The following is a 17,357-nucleotide window of genomic DNA, read 5'->3' on the forward strand; positions in this document are numbered from 1 at the left end:
AGCATTGTCAAGTTATGAAATAATGTAATCAAGTAATACAATCAGAAGTATAATGCATCATATTTCTGGAGACAAAGATACATACCACCTAGCTATCTTTTCTTTGTCTGAGAAGTTGGCACTCAGTCAGTCCTTTACATACTGCTGTGCAGAATTTGATACATCTATAGTTAACCTTACAGGTTATATATAGATACTTAGAAACAGTATTTCTTCACGACCATATATGACAGCACACAAGCATGGACCAAGTAGCATCACAAAATAACATTGCTACCATAATAAATTAAGAACAAACAACACTGTCCTCTAAAGGCTTGTCAAATCAACACATTAGAGAGACATAAAAATCCACAAAACTATAATTTACTCCTATCACCAACTAAGACAGCCTAAACTAACTGTTAAACACTCAACTGTCTCATTTTACACAGCAAGTTTAGAATAGACACAGCATGAAGGCATTTGGAACAGCTGTGGAACAACAAAATAACACTAAACTTAACATAAGAACACTATTTGTAACGTGTGATATATACAAGAAATACATCAAAGAATGGCCTACTGTTCGATTTTCTCTCACATAATCTACATTTCCAATGCACTGATTCCATCAGTACAACAAGAGTGTCATAACTTACTCACCACTCTGCTGCTCTCACTTTCTGTTTTTACAAATACAGTAGCCTTCCAGTGTGCCTTTTTTTGCTCTCTTTGCTAAGTCAATGAAACTCAGCACATCAACTTCCGGCACAGATATTTCACCTTAAAACATTCCAGCAGCTCAAAGCCTCCCTGTCCTGGTAGGCTTTTAATTTTAAATATACAGGAAGTGCTAGCTTAACACCAATCGCAAAAACAGTGGGAAGGAGATGTGACTGGGAATAATTAGGGAATGAGAAATGCTCTTAGTGTTAAAAAGAGAAAGTGAGAGCGGCAGAGTGGTGAGTGTAACATGGCTCTGTTGCACTGTTGGAACGAGTGCTGTGGAAATGGACATTATGTTGAATTTAACTTTGAGCCATTAAAGCACAGGTAATTTCACTCCTCCTCAGTGTTTTTTTTACTGGTCTTTATTAGTTACCACCCAATTATTTGAGGCTTTGTCATTTTTTGAATACTGGCTTTTATTTGAGAATTTATGGTACACAGGTCAGTGCCATCACTATTGGGATGACAGTTGATTATATTTGTGGGGACACACAGGGGAGGACCTGCAACAATTATAGACTGAAACCACAAAAATGATTAGGAAGAGAAGATTAATACTTTATATTAATTTCAAATATTATTTGTGTGGTTCACATACATGAATTATCATTCTTATTATCCATTTTCTGGTTTTGATTGTTAGCTTGTTTATAAATGGATTTGTTTGGACATTATGTAGCTCATTGTTTGTGTTATGGTACATAACAGAGCATGTTAGACAGCAGTAGCCAAAATTTGAAGACATTCTGATTTTCATTTACTTCAGTTTTTATTAGCTCTGCCTTTATGCTGTCATATTCCACTGCTAGGAACAAAAGAGGCATAATGCTGGCAGAGTGTTTCTCAGATGGCTCTTCATACCTGCTAGGCTAGGCTGCTATTCTGGGATGAGTGGATGGTTGCTATGGAGAAAGCTAGAATTGTTGGCTGCATGATCTATATATGGACTTTCCTGTTGTAGGGTGCTGATTTGTGCATTACCATTTTGTTGCACCTTAAATGGAAGATTTCCATTTGAGAAAAGATGAGAAAGGGAACAAAATGGTGTTTTTAAAAAAAATGTAGGTTTTAGTTTGTCAGCACAATATTTTAGAATAGTGTCCATAGAGTATGGGTGAATAGTGAATAGAGTATGGGGACCCACAGTTTGTAATATAATTAGAGGTTTATTAATTTGAGTGTAAAAAGAAAACTCAAAAGTATAACATGCTGTAATAACACAAACAAGAAACACTTGTGCTGCTGAATGTCCAAATTTAAGATACAAGTATATCACCAAATAATAAACAAAACCCGTCTAAAGGGTAATAATATCTATATACCCAGTATTTATGTGTCAAAATGCATCCTTCATCATCATCTTTTTAAATGTTTAACTAGTTCTTTGGACACAGACACAGGAACGGAAATGACAACGAATCACATAATTGGCACAGAAACAACAGCTGTAGGACACAAGCTCCAAACATGTAGCTGTGGCTGGTCCAAGGTAACATTACCCCGTGGCCTAAGAATATACCAGGGCCGGATGAAATACCTGAAGCTGGTAAGACTGGGACCTTGCATCGATCAGTATCTCCTAAGAGAAGGTTTGAGTCAGTTGAGTGAAGCTCAGCAGCAAGACACAACCCACAGTGCACTGCACATCAATATCCCAGTTGTAGAGGATGATAATTCATCCATGACACCTGAAAACCTGGAACCAATACAAAGATACAGCCAAATGTGAAGTGGCCAAAGTCCTGCATCAAAAAAGAGAGGGAAATGGTCAAGGCAATGCTGAGCAAGATCCTGGAGGGACTTCAAGGAAAAGTAGAGAAGAAGCTGGAGAGGATGAGCAACCTGATTTATGAATATGGGGTAGAAAGGTTTGGAGCAAGAGACCCAAGGAAGAATAAAACAACAACCTCACCCAAATCCAGAAGGCAAAGAGAAATCGAGTGCCTAGTCAAGGAGAGAAGGGACTTGAGGAAGCAATGGAGGAAAGGTTCAATAGAGGAGAGGGAGGGAATCAACCTCCTACAAACAGACCTAAAAATGCCTGGTAAGACTACAGAGGGCAGAAAACCTCAGAATTCAATGCCAGAAGAAGGAGCAGGCAAGAACATCATTCTACAAGGATCCATTCAGATTTGTGAAAAGGCTGTTCACAAAGGAGAAGAGTGGAGCACTCCAAGTGTCAAAGAGGGAACTTGAAGATCATTTGAAAACAATATACACAGAGAACCAGAGACATGAACAGAGGGACATACCTCCTGACATGCCACCCATTCCTCAACTAGAACACCAGTGTAACAACAGCCCTCCTAAATGCAGTGAAGTCGAGAAAGCTGTGCAAAAATGGAAGAAAGAGATCTTCATGTTGCATTCCTCAACCTGGCCAATGCTTTTGGATCTAACCTTTACCCTGGCCATGGAACTCATCATCAAAGGATCCAAATGGGTGGTAGGAGGAGAACGCCTGCAGTCCGGACTATAGTTTCCTCCCATCTGCACTTATATGGAAGACATTACCACTCTGACCACAACCGTCTGTACAAAGCGACTCCTGGAAAGACTTAATTCCAACATAACATGGGCACGGATGAAGTTTAGGTTCAGCAAGCACCCATACCAATGGTATCAGAGATGCCAGTCAAGAGCTGAGGATGGTGGTACAATGCAAGTCTTAAGGACTCAGACCAGAATAAGCAATTGGAGGAAGAAACCATCAAAGGTCTTGCTAACATAGACAAGACTCTACTTCAGGTAAGTTGAAACTTTTGTGCCTGCAGATTGGATTGCTCTCCCGTCTGATGTGGCCTCTGATGATGTATGAGGTTCCCATCACCAAAGTTGAGAGGCGGGAGAGAACAGTCAGTACATATATAAAGAAATGGCTCAAACTCCCATGATGCCTCAGCAATGTCAAGTTGTATTGGAATGGGGCTCTGGAACTGCCTATCACTAGCCTTACTGAAGAATTTAAATGTTCCAAGGTAAGGCTGGACATGACCCTGACAGAAACTCAGGATGCCATAGGCGGCAGCTCACAGAGTGGCAGCAGGCAGAAAATGGAACCTATCTGAGGCATTGCAGCAGGCAAAATCCACTCTCAGGCTTGGAGATATTTTGGGCCAAGTGCAGCATGGAAGAGGTGGCTTTGGGCTAGGCACAAATAGGGAGCAGGTGGTAAAAGAGATATGGTAGCAGGAGGAGGCAGAATGATGTACAAAGGCAGTCTCACAGGCAAAACAGGGCCAGCAGACAAGATGGGAAAACCTTGAATACTGTAAGCTTGCCTGGAAGGATCTTTGGGAAATGAAAAGAGGAATACTTAACTTCACCATCAGACCCATCATTCCCTTTGCACACCAGCAAACAGCAACCCTAAGGCATATGCTCACCAGCTGCAAGACCAGCCTCACCCAAAAACGCTACACCTGGAGGCACAACCAGGTCCTTCAGCAACTGCTAATAGTGCTGGAAGAAAGGAGGACTAACAACAGTGCCCTTTCTCCCCTGACCCATGGCTTCTCAAATACCACGGCCTTTGTACCAGCAGGGAAGGTACCTAAGAGGTCAACTGCAAGAAAAGAATTGAGTCTACTGGATACAGCCCGGGCCTGGAGGATGAAGGTCAATCGAGACCAGAGGCTCAGCTTCCCATCAGAGATCATTACAACCAGTCTTAGGCCGGATCTGATCCTATGGTCAGCCTTACAAGAGGCCCTGTTCACCCTAGAACTGATGGTGCCATGGGAGGATGCAGTTGGTGAAGCATATGAACGCAAAAAGCTGATGTACTCCAATACAGTACTACAGTACTCCAATACAGTACTCCAATATACTCCAATAATTATCAGAGATAGTTTTTAATTATTAAAATGAATAAAATTATGAATATGAATTAATAGTAATGGGGCACCACCCAGAAACCAGGACCAATAACCAGACAGTAAGGTAGTCTCATTGAAAGAGTTCACCTAGAATGCCAATATCTGAGGGACACCAACTTTCACAGGTGAACGAAGAAGGTTTGAGTTCGAGCTCTGCGTCTTTCAATCAGCCACTTTTCACAATAAATTAGTACAATTATCACAGAAGACTTCTCTTTAAATATGTTTATTATACAATAACAGAGTTAACAAAGTTAGCCGATGCTTTGATCAATAAATCACAATCCTAAAATCTAATTCTACCTAAGTGATAACAACAGCTATGTACAGTGAGAACACATGCAAGTGGGAGCGAGCGTGTGTGTGTGTGTGCGTGTGTGTATGCTTATGTGTGGACGTGACTATGGGAGGAAGTCACGTCACACAAGAACCAAATGGCGGATGTCACCACGGTATTTTGGTTAGACAATAGCAAGATGGCACTGCCTGGGAGTCAGCATCGCTGCACTCACCCAATTCAATTTATCAAACAAGTTAGTAGCAAGAGAGGGAAAGAAAGAGGAGGGAAAGCTGACTCTAAACAGAGTCCTGCAACTGTGGGGGGAGAGAAGCGGTTGCCCACAGAGAGTGTGCATACGGGTGGTAGTCTGTAACGCACGTCTGATTTTCGATCAACAAACAACTTACTTTCTCACTCATGGTGACACAAACACAGCAGTCCTGAGTGGGACAAACACAAGACAGTCTAGCGTGGTGAACACAACTAAGCAAACTTTAACTACTCCTCAGAGTAAAGCAGGCAAAAGGACTTGGTGGTCCATCAATTCACACAATAATAATACAAGCAATAAAGCTTAAAAAGCTAAGAGCTAACAACACACAATATAACACTGTCTCTGCCCAGATGCCTCTTATTTGGTCACTTCAGAAAGTGAGTAGGGTGTGTGTTTCAGTCTGTCTTTCAGGTCCGGCTGGGATGCTGATGGGGCCGTTCTCTTGCTCTGTCGGCGGGTTTGACGGCAGCTGATCTTCGGCGGGTGTTGCGGAGAAAACAGCAGAGTCAACTCAGTTAAAGATGAGAGAGGCACATAGGCAGTCCTTTGTCTCTGTGGAGAAATCCTTTCTCCCCTCTGCAGGCAAATTGAGAGCACTGGGTTGCAGCAGCAGTCTGTCTCTTGGTTCCGGTGATTGTGTTCGGGTGAACACGGGGCGAAGTCTCAGCTTGCCCAGCAAGGGGAGGCTCTTCAAACTTGGCGAGGGGAATTACACATGCACAGGGTTTCCTCCTTTAGTAAATTGACTGCATTGCCATGACTCCCGGTGGTGTCGGTGCATCTCTGCCAATGAGAGACATGAGTTTGGGGCATCCCAGATTTCAAACCAAGGTGTGAACTGTAAAAGCAAGCTGGGAGATGGAGTCTGTGAGAGCAGCATTTTGGCACTGCTCTTTTGTTTCAGGGGTTACAGGACAAAGGTGGCCTCATGGTCAGGCTTCAGAGTTTACATGTAGGCCTGCTGTTGTCTGACCCTATGGTTGAGGCCTAACAGCTGGTTATGATTTATAGTCTGCATAAATAGGACTAAATCATTGACAAAGGATACCTGGACTCAACTGATCCTCCTGAAATTCTGTTGCTGCTGGTTATGATTTATAGTCCGCATAAACAGGACTGAATCATTGACAGAAGAAACCCGGACTCGACTGATCCTCTTGAAGCTCTGTTGCTGTGTGGGCCTATCAACAAAACACCAAGGAAGGAAGGTGCCCACCTGATGACCCCAGTGAAGTGTTTACCTCTACCCTCCACTCAAAGAATGATTGCCGATTATAATACAGGATTGTAAAACCAAGTCCTATAGCTCAACATATCCTTAGTGATGGCACTGACTTCAGTAGCCCTCCGTAAATTCTCATATAAAAGCCATTATTCAAATAATGGCAGAATCTCAAAGAACATCCAAGGCCATGGACACCATGGGGTAGGATGAATAAATAAAGACTAATAAAGTTATAAATCATGACAGCTCACTTTTTAAATTCAGCATAATGTACATCCACAGCACTATTTTCATCAGTATAACAACAGAATCATGTCATAGTCACCAGTCAGCAGCTCTCACTCTTCTCTGATGGAAATTCTGTTTTTATTAATGAATTATTTCCATTTGCTTCCACTTTCCATTTTTGCAATTGATGAAAAAAAGGGAAGGATTATGCCCTTTAGTGTGTAGTGTGAAACGTCTGTTCAGGAGATGCTGAAGTAGAAACAACCAGAATTAATCTGTGAATAAAATATAATAATAAATCACATTGAGCTGCTATGAACTTTGTTATTGTGTATACTATTGAGCTGATATTATTTCATTACATACCTTTCATTACCTCCTACTCCTTTCATTACCTCCACATGAGAGTGAATGTAGACAATACTACAAAAAAGTCTATATAAATAATAAAAGTTATCCCCTGCAAAGCAATTAGTCAAAGTTTAAATAGTTAATTACACCAGAAACTAAGACCATATGGGTAAACAATGCTGCAAACAGATATGCTGCATTCCAAAGCAAATGTCTCACTTTGCATCCACTGAAAATCTGTGTTTGCCCTTTTTGGAATAAACCATGAACACTTGATGAAACTAAAAATGTTACCCATAGGCAACCATCTTTAAAAGAAATCAGTCAGTGCCAACATAAATGGATCAGAAAAAGTTTGGAAAGGAATTAAAAGATGGACAACTTTATTGACTTGAAATACAAGATCATTGAACATGTAATATTTTGACTAAGGTCCTAACACTGCTCCAAGATAGCTTAAATTTCAGTTCTGTGACTACACCAGTGTTAATGACTGAGTGCTTTGGAACAGAGTCCTGAACAAGATTGGCAACAGGTACTCACCAAAATGGTTTGTTATTCAAAAATGCCCAGAGGTCAAAATGCATATAAACGTTTGGGTATGCATATAGTTAAAATTAATTGATGTGGGCAATCTGCAGGTCAGATTCAACAGGAGAATGCAAACAAACAAACAAACAAACAAAAAAGACATTTTCATCTGTACCACTATAAGTGTATCAATCCAAAGTAACTGCCCATGATTTTTTAAGTGTGACTACTGGGTATTGTTTGTACATGGGTTGAGTTGTGAGTCTGGAATTGATTTAGAGATAATGGTGGGTAACTAGTCGGTTCTGGTAGGTAGATAGATCGATCACTCATTCTGATCTGCCTAGACCAAAAGTTGGGCTCCAGCCCTCAGTGACAGCACATGGTGTCCAGTATACACCCACCTTTTCGCTGGTATTTACACTGTAATTAATATGACATCAAGCGTGTTCACACACAGATATGCTGACTCATACTGCTCTGAGTATTTCAACTCAATTAAATTATAAATTAATTATTATAGTGGCTGGAAAAAAATGGTTGTGAATACAGCTAGAGTTGCTGAATAGAACATTGTACAACTGTGGACACTAACTTTAGATAGAGTTCCTGTGTTAAATCAACTGTCATTATAAAATATTGTAGTTAAACAGAAGGCTGCTGCTTTTCTGATTAGTCAGGTACTGTCTATCTATAGCCTATCTCTCTGCAACCACATTTTAACAGCTGTGATTCAGACTGATGGCTTTTGTGTTGCAGGTCATGTTGGAGCAAATGCAAGGCTTGATGCACCTTGAACTGTCAGGCTGCAATGACTTCACGGAGGCCGGCCTGTGGTCCAGTCTGAATGCCCGGTTAACTTCACTCAGCGTCAGTGACTGCATCAATGTGGCGGATGACGCCATCGCTGCTATCTCACAGCTCCTGCCCAACCTATCAGAGTTGAGCCTGCAGGCCTACCACGTCACTGACACAGCCATGGCCTACTTCACAGCCAAACAGGTAGGATGTCAAAATAAGGAAACCAGTTAGGTACTATACTGTTCTGTTCTCGAGTTGACGCACAATATATGTATTTTTTTATAAAGTAAATGTTCTTATCCCTATTATTAATAAGCATAATCCTAGTAATAAAAAGGACACTAAAAACAAAACACTTGGTTTGGTAGAAGCAAAACAAATGAACTTTCAGACAATTTTCTTATTAATTAAAGTTGTACTAATATAATCATGAGGGACACTCATAGTAACAATTTCACAGAGAATTATCACCAACTCCACAGTTCCCCTCAGCTCTACAGAGCTTTTAGCCTATTTTAGCTCAGTTTTTAGTTTTGGCGCAAACTAAGCTCACATCTATGAAGCTGTTTTCAGTGAAAATGCTCTGCTAAACCCACTGTACACCACCTGCCCAGCACCACACGGCATACAGACACAGTTAGTGACTAACTGGTGAACATAGTGAAACATTTAGCAGCTAAAGAGTCAGATATTTCTCTCAGGAGTTGGTGGAGACCAAACCAAAAGTGAAAGGAGAGTGAATATTCATCAGATGAATATAAACCCTATGTTGTAATACCCACTTTATGAGGTGATACTATGTCAATATTGTGTCCTCAGCGTGTTCCACTGGCCCCAAGTCGCCTATACATCAATGATGCGATTTTAAGGCTGTAGTGTGTGTCTTGCATTATATTGTAAGGCTATGTGTGTAAAGGGGATGTAGTAACTATGAACAGAGCTATAATTCCAAATTAACATAATATGTTGATTGGCCATAAAGCACTTGTGGATAAAACATAGAATTGTATGTATTTATGAACATATTCCAATCTGAGTGATGATCATAGGATGGTTTGATCAAGAGAGAAATGACATTTAGCTTAAAAAGGTCTGACAACAACCTGTAAGTATTTAAACTTGTCAGGGTCCACGTTAGATGAAGATGCAGAGGGTGGAAGATCTCTGATGTTGGTATTGAGCCTGTATTCATGTTCTGAACTGATAAAGCAAGGTTGAAGGTTGATGGCTTGTAAATGGAAAAAAAAGAACGAGGTGGCAGCTAGCAACTTTGCCTGGTGCCACAAGTGCAGAATATTTAAAAGTTAAAAGAGGCCAAAAAGAGCCATCCAGAAATAAATTTTTTCAATGCCATCCTTATAATAATTAAGCTGTTACTGATGTCTTTTTATTCACTTACTTAATCAAATAACCTAAAATTACCCTCCACCCACAGGGCTACACCACCCACACTCTGCGGCTTCACTCCTGCTGGGAGATCACCAATCATGGTGTAGTCAACATGGTGCACAGCCTCCCCAACCTGACCGCCCTCAGCCTCTCTGGCTGCTCCAAGATCACTGATGATGGTGTGGAACTGGTGGCTGAGAACCTGCGTAAGCTCCGCAGCCTGGACTTGTCTTGGTGTCCTCGGATCACTGACATGGCCCTGGAGTACATTGCCTGTGATCTACATAAACTGGAAGAACTGGTGCTGGACAGGTCAGAGTGTGTTTGTGATCCTGTGGTTTTGCAAGGTGTGTAATAGGGTGATCCTGGTCAGATCGATCCGATGGTTGTTTTATCCATATGTTTTAACATAGTGAAAGATTTTAGTTATCGGTCATTCAGATCTTAAGTTTTAATTCTCCTGGTTGGAATAGCCTGCCGCAAATGGATCTGCTGTTAGCATAACCCAGCTTGTCTTTAGCATGGGAGCTAGCTAGCTAATTGGGACAGCAGACAATATCACTGCTGTTTTACACTTTCACCGCCAATGCCACCTTCCAGGAGGAAACCACAGCTATCAGTAGGACCTTCTGTGAGTACAAGTTTCCCTCGTGGGTAAGTCTCGCCCTGTGTTGCTGCCTGCTTAATGCTGCTACACCAAAGACAGTAGCATTTACACCTGTCATGACTCCTTATACTGGCCATAGATGTTTCTCTTTTCCCAGCAACCACCACCGGACCCAATAAGTCATGCCTCCACTTACCTCACCATCCGGTAACAACAGCTGTCTCTGCCTGACGCAGAAAATCTCCTAGTTGGAAGGGATCCATCTTATACCAGCTCAAAGATGAAGAACAGATCCTTGATTATTTGATCACCATGTGCCCCGCTCTTACCACCACAACTGCCAGAGAACTGGACTTGACTGTCCCATGTATGGATGTTGCCACTGCAAAGAGCCCTGGTTAGCTTCACCCCTAGCCAGAAGGAGCCATGGATTGCTGCCCATAAGGGTAAACATGGTGGGAAGCTTCCCTCTTGTCCCCATCCACCTCAAGGTCTCCAGCTGACCAAAAGATCTTGGACAAGCAGGACTTCCACCCACTCGCCAGTCATCGCATCCCCCCTTTATCTCAAGAGTCTGATGGCCCCCTGTTGCCGCCTCCACTCTCCATGACTGTGTCCAAGCAGTCTGTCTCTCCTGTTGACCGTTGCTCTCAAACACATGCCTCCTCTTCACAATCCGGCTGTGTGTAGTTTACCCCTGGTCCTGCTGTAATCCCCTCGGTTCAGACCTCCAAGCCCCCTCCTCCTGCTCCTCCTGCTTCACTGATCGGTGATTCCATAATTGGGAAAAAATGGCCACAATGTATTGCTTCCGTGGTGCGAAGGTTTAGGACATGGTCCAACAGATCCTGTCTCTTTTAAGGAAACATCCTCACACCGGATATGTTATTATCCATATAGATTATAATAATACTGCCTATCAACAGTCCAAAGTATTAAAGCACAATTTTAACAGTCTTTTTAAATTACCCAGGGACTGCAAAAAATTTTTTTATCTCTGGGCCGATCCTCTCTCCTCTTCATGGTGTAGGGCATTTTAGTAGGTTTCTCAGTCTCCACACATGTCTACAGTCAGAATACTCCTCACACAGTTTAGTTTTAATTGGTAATGTTAATCTTTTCTAGGAGCGTGAGTCCTTTTCACCCTTTCCTTCACCCCAGTCTACAGGGCATCCATGCCCTAACTGTAAACATTCTTCATGCTATCTCAATCTCCACAGGCACATGACAAATCATTCCCGCAGCACACCTGGACACATCAACAACTCTTCTTGGCTGCCACTGACATTCTCCATCTCACTCATTAGCTCCACTCACCGGCATATAAAACACACACTTTCATTCACAGCCTCCAACATTTCTAGCCAGCCCTCAGCTACAACCCCCAAAACCTTGTGCATCTCCTCTACCCCACACGTCCCCTTACACCTCCCCCTCGACCTGTATCCCCATCACTGCCAAGAACACTGTTCATGGCACAATCATGATCTCAACATCCTGACTATCAAACTGCTCTAAGTGTTAACTCACTGCTTGACTAAACAAACAGTATTCAACACGTACTGTAAATATATCAAGTCTAATTGCTGCCCATTGTGTCCCTAAAGTCTGTCGCTAAAACCATTAAAACGGCACTTCTTAATGGAACTATCACTATCGAATAAATCTTATCTAATCAGTGACCTAATTATTTGGCATAAATTAGATTTCATGTTCCTCACTGAAACTTGGCTTGATTTGAATTACAGAGAGACTGTCCTTACTTAATCAGCAGCCCTGAATTTTAACTTCATTAATGCTCCCAGGGTTTATAAGAAAGGGGCAAGAATAGCTGTTATTTTTCCAGACATACTTCAGTGTAGGCAGGTATCATTTGGAGACTTGTCTGCTACTCCTGACATTCATTTTAAACTGAAAACTGTTAAAAAACAATATATGAATGTGAAAATTAGTGTACTGTCTATTTCCCTGTCACCAACTTTTACCTCAGCCTCTGTTAATGACCTCTCTTACAATTCTAAAATTGTGAGCGTTATTGATGTCAGTGGTCCTGTATGGGTGAAATCAACTGCTGGTAAGCAAAAAGCACTATGGAGAAATGCTGCAAATGTAAAGATCCAGAAAAAGTGCCGGAAAGCTCAGCGTAAATGGCAAAAACTAAGCTCCATATTCACTATGACATCTATAAAGACAGACTTCATTCCTACAATCTAGAATTGAAAAGTACTAGACAGTCATTCTTCTCTGACATCATCAACACAAACTAATAATTAATAATTAATAATGCACACACTCTATTTGCCACTGTTGATAGGCTGACCAACTCCCGGCACAAATAGCTCCTGAACTACTATCTGCCGATAAATGCAATGAGTTTGCCTCCTTCTTTAGGGATAAACTAGCTCCTCATCAAACAAAAATGTGTCACCACTATATCCATATAAAACTAACTCAATAAACATGACCGAGTTTAATGCCATTGACTACAAAACTCTTCAGGAAACTATACAACATCTTAAGCCTTCAACATACTACTTTGACACCCTGCCAGCAAGCTTCCTTAAAAATGTTTATAGCTGCTTGGCGACAGACTTACTGAAAATAGTTAACAGCTCCCTCCTATCAGGCATTTTTCCTCTCTAAGCCTCTACTAAGAAGCATGGCCTGGATGATTCTGTAATTAGCAACTACAGACCCATATCAAATCTACTCTTCATAGATAAAATAATTGAAAAAGTTGTCTACCAACAAGTTATCAACTTTTTAACTTCAAATAGTATCTTAGATTAATTCCAATCAGGTTTTCCAACCTGTCACAACACCAAAACTGTTTTATTAAGGTTCTAAAGGACATTCGCATGAACACTGATTCCAGCAAAATTTCAATCCTTGCGTTAATGGATCTTACTGCTGCTTTTGACACTATCTACCATACAACTGCTATACAGACTGGAAAACTAGGTTGGACTCTTCAGTCTCAGTCTCTGAGTCAGGTTATATCTGAAAAACAAGGGACTATTTTTTTCCATTGGTAACTACATATCTTAGCAAACTAGCATGACGTGTGGGGTATCTCAAGATTCAATTCTGGGACCTCTTTTATTCAACCTCTATGTGCCCCCACTAGGCCTCATTATGTGAAAGAACAAAATTTCTTACCAAAACTATGTGGCAACACTCAAACATACAAAGCTCTTTTACCAAGTGACCATTCTCTTAAAGACTCACTAGGTCTATGCATCGATCAAATCAATTACTAGATGCCACCATTTCCTCCAACTAAACAAAGAAAAAAACAAAGGGCCAAATCCACAAAGAGTGGATTGCGCCCACTAATAGCACTATGAATTGCACAGCATTTGCACCCTCAATCTGCCCCGTTTTAGGGTCCTATTCACAGAAGATTTTGTGCTAATGATTTGCTGGCGCAAACACACCCAGAAAGTTTTGCAGTGGAGTGCAATCTGCCCTTGTTTTACGTTTGTTCGAGTGAGCAGAGTGGTTTCCAGTGTTTCAGGCTTTCCTCCACATTTCAGCACACAGATTGGTCCATAATGAAAACTGCAGAGAGCACAAAAGCCTCAAATTGTATGTCTTTAATTAGCAGAGGTGCGCACACACACAGAGCTCTCCACAATCACAAACCAACAAATGTATTTTGCTTCTTTTGCTTCTCTAGTATTTCACATCTATAACATAATCTACTGAAAATATCCATCAAAATAGGCTACAGCTATTAATATGACTCAAGCAGGTCTGACACGTGTTAGATTAATGTCTGAATCTTACAATAATATTGTTTAGGTGTCACTGAATGTATCCGGGATTTTGCAGAAATATCATTACTGATGTTCTGTTTGTTGCCCACAGCTAGTTGTGTGTCACAGCTGGCTGCAGAATCACACAGTGTCTCCAAACTAAAAAAGAGGCTGTGCACATCTATGCACGTGACCTAGCAGCGGTAACTTCATTAACATCAGATCAATCAGGATCTGACGGGAATTAATGTTCTGTGTTCTACTACACATCTACACAGGTCAGCTGTTACACACAGATTCAGGTCTATATGGTGGAAATGTTTATAATAAAGCAGCCCTTATGGATGAATCCTGAGCTCCATCAGAGCTGTCAGCACATTTTTATTTTTAAGTGGCTGAAAGTCCAAGATAAGCCTACTCAGTTGATGCCCCCAAATGTCTGACTGAAGATTTCGCCCTTGATATCATTCAACATCAATTCAATATTGTTCAAGCCTCACAAACTTGAAGATTTGAAGAGAGAGAGACAGAGAGAGAGAGTGAGTGAGTGACTGTGCACAGTAAGCACCAACTATCTGAAGACGTTAATAGCATCACCCTAACTGCGTGTGGCAATTAGTGCTGGTCTTTGTGAATTAGACGGTTCTTGCAACAAGGCTTATTTACATTGAAATTACCATACATGCAAATTGCACAGGCACAGCATGATGCTTGGAAGTGCAGTTTGCTGTGAATCTCACCCTTTGCAGGTGCTTTGTGAATTACACGCTCCCTTTCTTTAAAGTCCAGAAATTAAGCCAGAAATCTTGGTGTCATTATTGACTCAGATCTAAATTTTAACACCCACATCAAGTCAATAACAAAATCAGCCTATTGTTATCTGAAAAATGTCGCAAGAATTAGAGGATACATGTCCAAATAGACCTTGAAAAGGTAGGTTAGACTATTGTAATAGTCTCTGCTCGGACCTTCCCAAAAAGCACTTAGGAAGCTACAGTTCATTTAGAGTGCTGCTGCTAGAGTTCTAACAAAAACTAAGAAGGCTGAGCATATTACACCAGTTCTCAGATCTCTGCATTGGCTACTGGTGTAACATCGAACTGAATTCAAAAATACTGTTACTTGTCTATAAATCACTTAATGGTTTAGATCCAAAATACATCTCTTGACTTGCTTCCATTTTATGTACCCAATAGATGTCTTAGGTCATTAGGGACCGGGCTGCTAACTGTTCCAAGGATTAAAACAAAACATGGTGAAGTCACATTCAGCTATTATGCTACACATAGCTGGAATAAACTTCCAGAAGATCTCAGATCTGACCCAAGTCTTACTTTTAAAAACAGGTTAAAGACTTTTATGTTCACCTTTGCCTTTAATTGTTTCTAACAATTGTACTATGACTCTAAATTGCAAGTGACTTTTATTCTTCTTTATGTCTTTTATACTTTTTAATCTTTTCATCTTACTATGCTATCTCATTTTTCTCTATTTTCTTTAAAGCACTTTCAATTGCCTCCGTATATGAAACATGCTATACAAATAAAGTTGCCTTGCCTCACCTGTGATTTTCATACAGCAATGACTCAAACAGAGTTTTCAATCTGAGGTGCATTTTGTTTTCTTGTACTTTGTGAGAAGGATCCTTGGTATGGATGGAATGTTTGCTTTTCTGACTCAGTTGTTGAGTAAATGAACCAGTCTTCAGACAAAGCTTAGTGCACCAAGTTAGACAACAACATTGCTAGTGGGTAAGCAGAAGCCCTTAGTACCTGTAGGTACAGGTAAATAATCACCAGCTACCACTCATACATATTAGGGATATGCAGAGAGCCCAGTATTTGTATTTGTATCTCTATTTGTTGTGGCAGCAAAATTATTTATATTTATTTATACAGTTTTTGTTTTTACTACGCTATTAATTTTAGGATATTAAAATATATATAAAATAAGTGAATAAACTTTCTTACAAAGGAAGTCCCTACACTGGGTCCTGAACTCGAGTCTCCCGGATCATAGACAACTGCACTGACTACCAAGCTAAAACCAAGTGCATTGCTCTACTTATTTATACACAGTGACAGCACACCGTGTAACATGTAGAGAACTTCAAAGGAGATTATTGCTTTGCACTTTTCATTTATTGCCTATTTTTTTACAACCTTACTTTGTGGAAGGGAGAATGGGAACAAGAGGTTATGGAGAGTCCCTTGAGAGCACTTCGCTTGTGTCAGTAGCTCAGCTTTATCTCTGAGGAACACCCCCAACTCCAGGAGTGATGTCTAAATATGAAAATGTGCGTCATGTAGCAGGAACTTGGTTTAACATCTCATGCAAAGGACAGCATCTCCTACAGTGGGGCATTGGGATTAATCAGGAACAGAGTCAAGACTACCCCCTACTGGCCCACCAACACCACTTCAAACAGCAACTTAGTTTTACCAAGGAGGTCTCCCATCCAAGTACTAGCCAAGCCCACACCTGCTTAGCTTCAGTTATTCAGCAGAAACAGGGTACATGTTGGTATGGCTACTGAGTTAAAACATATGTACAAATATATATCGAGGAATGCATGTGAGGGGCCAGAATGCCTAATGGCTTGCGTGGTTGATAATAAATCCCAGTGTGAGATGTGTTCCACTGAGATCTCTGTAATGATGAAGATGGTATTTCCGCTTAGCTCAACTTAAAGTGCACTTGCTCATGTTGCCTTCCTTAGCAACAAGACTGGGTGGATAGGGTGGAAATGCAAATGACAAATTGGACTGAAGAAGCTATATATAAATGTTGATAAATGTCATAGCTTGTTTTAGTGCATAGGTTTAATCACTGGTGTATCTCCACACTACTGATATCTTGTTGTGTCATTTATCCACAACAGCTCTTTCAGCTGAAGATTTGATTGTTGAGCTGTCGCTTTCTGTGCACACACTCCCTCTGAAGGAGTGCTGCCCTCATTAAAAATCCAGAATCTATGAATATGCAAATCAAAAGTTTAACTGCTGGACACAAGATATCTCCTTCTTCACAGTAAAGTCCATTCTCAGTGTGTGTGCACTGGAGGCTTCAGGTTTCCACATTAGGTTTGTGTAAGTTGATTACAGGGCCGTGATTAGCCCAGAGAAACTTTCCATTTTCAGGCGATTAATGTGAAAACAACCTTCAAGTGTCAAACTCTGCACATACATCATTCTGCTTCATTCTGAAGCTCAAACATCCACCTGTGGGAACAAGAATAAAAATTGGTCACTGAGTAAATATTGATATTAGCATATATGTTAGCATCTATGCAATTAGAAATTACAGTACATAAATGCCAGTCTA

The 17,357-nt window shown here is 40.9% G+C and overlaps 1 protein-coding gene across 2 annotated transcripts in view; it reads left to right on the top strand.

Annotated features, from left to right (window-relative positions):
- fbxl16 (F-box and leucine-rich repeat protein 16) overlaps positions 1-17,357 on the top strand; it is a 43,343-nt gene that overhangs the window by 18,640 nt on the left and 7,346 nt on the right. For both annotated transcript variants that reach the window (XM_067570318.1, XM_067570316.1), the window contains exons 3-4: positions 8,238-8,480; positions 9,715-9,980. In XM_067570318.1, coding sequence (XP_067426419.1) covers positions 8,238-8,480; positions 9,715-9,980 — 509 coding nt within the window. The remainder of the gene's footprint in view (positions 1-8,237; positions 8,481-9,714; positions 9,981-17,357) is intronic.

The sequence above is a fragment of the Thunnus thynnus genome, chromosome 17 (assembly GCF_963924715.1).
Source record: "Thunnus thynnus chromosome 17, fThuThy2.1, whole genome shotgun sequence".
NCBI lineage: Eukaryota > Metazoa > Chordata > Actinopteri > Scombriformes > Scombridae > Thunnus > Thunnus thynnus.